The sequence below is a fragment of the Mytilus edulis genome, chromosome 11 (genome assembly GCF_963676685.1).
Source record: "Mytilus edulis chromosome 11, xbMytEdul2.2, whole genome shotgun sequence".
Lineage (NCBI taxonomy): Eukaryota > Metazoa > Mollusca > Bivalvia > Mytilida > Mytilidae > Mytilus > Mytilus edulis.
The window spans coordinates 69645712-69650966 of NC_092354.1; the positions used below are offsets into that span (position 1 = coordinate 69645712).

Genomic DNA, 5255 nt, shown 5'->3' on the forward strand with positions numbered 1-5255 from the left:
TAAACATTTTCAAAGTTCCTTATACCCTGCCAATTAAGAGATAACTGTATTATATTTGAAGCTTTGCGGACGTCCATCGGTAGTTTTACTGTCGCAAATTTAGTTTACCTGGCGACGCGTAACGGAGACAGGTAAACGGGTATTTGCGACAGTAAAACTACAGATGGACGTCCGCAAAGCTTCAAATACAATACAGTTATCTCTATTCTAATGCAAAACAAGTTTATAATTAAATTTTAATCATTATTTCAGTGTAAAATCTTCATTATAGAAATTACCGCGAAAAGAAGTTATCTTCTTTGGTCCCTACACTAGGTGACGTCATAGGTATACTTCCGGCGTCGAACACCGGGCGTTTCGGGCTTCTGTGCCGCTTCAAAATGTAATAAAATTTGATAAAAAGATTTTTATTTGCAACATGTGAGTATTTTGGCTTATTATTGTAGAAATTACAAAAACTAAAAAATAAACCACCTTAAGTCCACATAAGAGGGTATGGATGTGAATAAACAGCAGAGGCGGATTTAGGGGGGGGAGGGGGCCGGGCCCCCCTTTTTAAAAAAATTGGTTGCTTATATAGGGAATCACTGAAGCGGGCCCCCACTTATGAAAATTTCTGGATCCGCCACTGAACAGAATAAAGAATAACGGACAAAAAAAGCTTTAAGAGAATAATGGGAAAAAGTGTAAGTTATTAAAAATATAGCTAAAAAAAAGAAGACAGAAAAAAATACCCCCCCCCCCCCCCCCCCCCCCACGTGACGATCCTTACCTCAACTGAAAGTCCCAACTATGAACTGGCTTCCGAAGCTACACAAAACACCTTACACATTCAGATTTATTTCGTCTTCAAGCCATTGTTCCACTACTAATTTGTCTATTCATCTTACCAGCACACTTGGTACAATTAAAAACCTGATAATAAATTGTTCAAATAAGGCCTTCGAAAATAGTGGAATTAATTACTTTTGGAGTGTCAAGAACTCGTTGGAAGTACTTGATAAATTGCATGCTTATATTGGTGATTTTAAATGTCAAAGTTTTGATTTTTCTACCCTGTATACCACATTGCCTCACATTCTCATTAAGAAAAAATTCACACACCTAATTAAATGGGCATTTAAAAAGTCAGAATGTGAATATATATGTTCAAACTCTTTTAGGTCATTTTTTAGTAGCAATAAACAAAAAAAACTATGTCAATTGGACATGCCCCCAGGGGTGACTGGGGAATAGAAATATGGTCACTTGGTCTTCTCCCGACCGGCAGTAAAACGCTTGCCGAAGTGGGGCGTCCGTTTGGCTGTGCGGGATGTATCAAGTTCGCAGTCACGTCCGGTCAGAAGGGGGACGTTAAATCCGATGCCTCGTGTAAAGAGAGTGTCACGCTCTTTGCACGTTAAGAACCCTTGCAACAACTCTTTGAGGGGTCCGTAGGTGGCCTGTTGCAAGGCAAAATTTCTGTCCCTATCCAATATACCCTCATTTTCCAGTGGTAGTCCAAATTTCCCCGACCATCATCCTAGATGGTCTCTATTACAACAACCTACCTATTGTATTTATTGTGAACTTGTTCTCGTCCTTAATATGCATGAAATACTTGCCACTGGACGTTAAGCAACCAACAATCAATCAATCTTTGGCACATTCCCCATTTCCATTCTCAATTTTATAGTACATATGATACCCATCCCCACCCTTTTCCTTATCAAATGATATTTTTACAGTACAAATATAGAAACTGGAAAGAATATTTCATTATCTAAGACTTTATAATTTGTAGGGAAAAAGAAAATGGAAGATTGGCTAGACTCTACCTTAAACAATCTAATGGTTGACCACACAGATCAGTTGATAATCAGAGAATCACATACAGACGCTCGTGAAGCTAGTCAAGCTACACCAAAAAAAAACAGAAAAAGAGAGATAGTGATGATGTAGCAACTGAATTGGAAAAGAAAAAAAAAAGATCGTGAAGCTAGTCAAGCTACACCAAACAAAAAACAGAAAAAGAGAGATAGTGATGATGTAGCAACTGAATTGGAAAAGAAAAAAAAAAAGATCGTGAAGCTAGTCAAGCTACACAAAAAAAAAAACAGAAAAAGAGAGATAATGATGATGTAGCAACTGAATTGGAAAAGAAAAAAAAAGCTCGTGAAGCTAGTCAAGCTACACCAAAAAAAAAAACAGAAAAAGAGAGATAGTAATGATGTAGCAACTGAATTGGAAAAGAAAAAAAAAAGATCGTGAAGCTAGTCAAGCTACACCAAAAAAACAGAAAAAGAGAAATAGTGATGATGTAGCAACTGAATTGGAAAAGAAAAAAAAAAGATCGTGAAGCTAGTCAAGCTACACCAAAAAAACAGATAAAGAGAGATAGTGATGATGTTACAACTGAATTGGAAAAGAAAAAAAAGATTCTCAAAAGGAAGAGCGAGATGCTAATGGTAATTTCAATATTTTGTAGGCACAATTGTATCTTGAAATCAGTAAGCATATAAATCTTATACCATTCAATTTGATCTTTATTGATTTTCTCCATGCACATATGTCATTTGTTTAAGATAAGTCAACAATTATATACACACATGAAATAAATCGTCAGATGAAAACGTTTTCATAGAGCATTATAGTTAGTTGCTGAGAATTTAGGTTTGATAGAAATTCAGCTGAGCTTTAATACTTGAATATGTGCCACCCCAAGTTTTGGTCATCCACTTCCATGTTTTTTTCTTTACAAAGTGTAAACATTGTTGAAGGCCGTACATTGACCTATAGTTGCTAATGCCTGTGTCATTTTGGTCTCTTGTGGACAGTTGTCTCAATGGCAATCATACCACATCTTATTTTTATTTATATTTTTTGACATCTGAATATAAAAACGTACCTATCAAAGTAAGCATCAATCTGCTCCTTTGTGATTTTTGGCATCACCATCTTATGCTCAGCAAGTAACTGCCTAAACCCAGAAACAGGCCATCCAACATCTAATGGTTCTGGTAAGATAACTGGTTCCTCTTGACAGTTTTTGTTTCTGTCATATGCATTCAATCTAAGAAATGGAACAATGTATACACTCGTTATTATCAATGTTACATTTTTTGTGTTTACACTGTATCAAAATCTATTCAAACATTATCATGATTATAGTATTAAGAATAATAATACAATGAAATCTTTGTTCTGATTAATACAAAAATCGTGCCAAATTATATACCATGAACAGATACATGTAGGATTCAAAATTGAATGTAATACATACAACCATATTTTTACATAAAAAATATGTTATTTTTGGAGCTTTCATATCTTTAAAATTAATTGTCTGCTAAGTGCTTCATTCATTAACAATTTTTTTACATACAACAGAGAGCCCTTTGTTAATGGTTCTTCAAAGATATGTACATGTATAAAGAAGTTGTTTATGTGCACAATCAAAGTGCATGTCTTGTTTAACAGTGATATTATCATATTGGAGGCGTTAATTGTGTAATCATTCTAGTATCAAAAGTTAAACATTTTTATATTACCTAAACAAGTAATTTGTTCTTTGCTAAGTCTGCATGGTCTAAACATTGTAAGACAAAATAATATCAGTATAGTATATCTGTATAGTACCCCTATTTAAAAAATATATATCTTTTGAGAAACTTTATAAGATGAGTTTATACAGTAATATTGGGACCTCTAAAGTAAAGGAAGGCCGATGATATGACTTTGTTTACCCAGTGATATTTTTTTGGGGGGTGTATACATTTTTAAAAACAATCAAACTAAGTAGATCTACATGACAGCTAGTTCAAATAATTATGATGTCTGGTAAGGCTATTTTAATTTTTTTTTTGGGACAGCCTTGCCAGACGTCATAATTATTTGGACTACATGACAGCCAACAGTATGTGTCAATTTGGAATTTTCACTGTAAATTTCATGTGAAATTACATTTCAAATAATCAACTTGGTATGGTACCAAAACTGAATACAAAAAGGATTATTTAATAATCTTTTATATAAAAAATTTCCATTTCCTTATGAGATATCAGTTACAAATATAATTTTTCTAATCAAAAAATGTCCAAAGACATATTTCAACCAAATCAAATTGTAAAAAAAAGTAAACATATTCAAATTAAGAGAAAACAAAAACAACTGGAGACACAACTAAGATGAAATAAAGAACTATTCTTAAAACTATTCAGCACATGAAAACACTTTATTTGTGAACTATCTAACAATAGATGCCGTTGGGAAACGTGTTTGTATATATATGAATAGCATAAAGCATAGAAAAAAAACGTAGGTGACGTACGGACTTTTTTGGCAATGTATTGTAGTTTGGATTGTGTTTTTTCGCTTTATGATGGAAGAAATTCCAATATTTTTTACAACATCGTATACCTTTCTATCAGATCTGTCTTTCTTCCTCTTGTAACAGCCCCACGTAACGACAATTCCTTCTGCAAGGCTGGTACAGACCAGGTTATGTAATCACCGGCTCCACCGGAAGCCATATTGTTTACTTAGTAACCACTTATGGAACCGCCACCCGTGAAAACCGTGAATGATCCCTATTCAAATGTGATGTCATTTTTTACAATTTCAAATATGACGTCATTTGGCGTTGAGGTTTTAACTTAATATTCGGATGTGTCTATTTTTTGTGTTGCATTTTGTCGGGTTATGGAATGTATTTGGGTTGTTTCCTGTAATTAGTTAATACTTCAGTTTGATCATGTATATCTTTTGTATAGTCATTTTATAAAATTTACCGTTTGCAAAAGTATAAATTATTCTAAATTGCCCCTATTTTGACAGTTTTTTTAACCTACGTTTATTTATACTTCAGACAAAGGTTTTCATTATATGTTTATTTTGCAGATGTATCATTATTTATTATATGGTTTCAACAATTTAATTTTGATTCCATATGGAATCATAGAAAGTTGGTCTAAACTGACCTCCAAACCATCAATGATTCTGAAATGAGGAGTACCCAAATTGCATCCATGCTTAAATTGGCATCGTCAAAAGTCTAATAATAGAGCTTTTGTTTAATTTTTTTCAAATATTGTCGATGAAACTGAAATGGAAACCGAAAGTGTTCCGCCACCCGAAAGATCACAATCTCAGGGTGAGCGAAATAAGAATGCTGACAAACTCGACAGCATTCGCCCTTCTATCATTAAATAATGACTAATATCATCCAATGGAATTGCCGAGGTCTTATAATAAATCTTCTCGAGTTAACACTTCTA

The 5255-nt window shown here is 33.7% G+C and overlaps 1 protein-coding gene across 1 annotated transcript; it reads right to left on the reverse strand.

The window, feature by feature from the left end:
• Window positions 1-1632: 1632 nt before the first annotated feature.
• LOC139494540 (uncharacterized) lies at window positions 1633-4511 on the reverse strand. The gene is made up of 3 exons (XM_071282701.1): window positions 4399-4511; window positions 2888-3052; window positions 1633-1741 (listed from the first exon to the last, which is right to left on the reverse strand). The coding sequence occupies exons 1-3, from the start codon at window positions 4509-4511 to the stop codon at window positions 1633-1635; spliced, it is 387 nt and encodes a 128-aa protein (XP_071138802.1).
• Window positions 4512-5255: the final 744 nt, after the last annotated feature.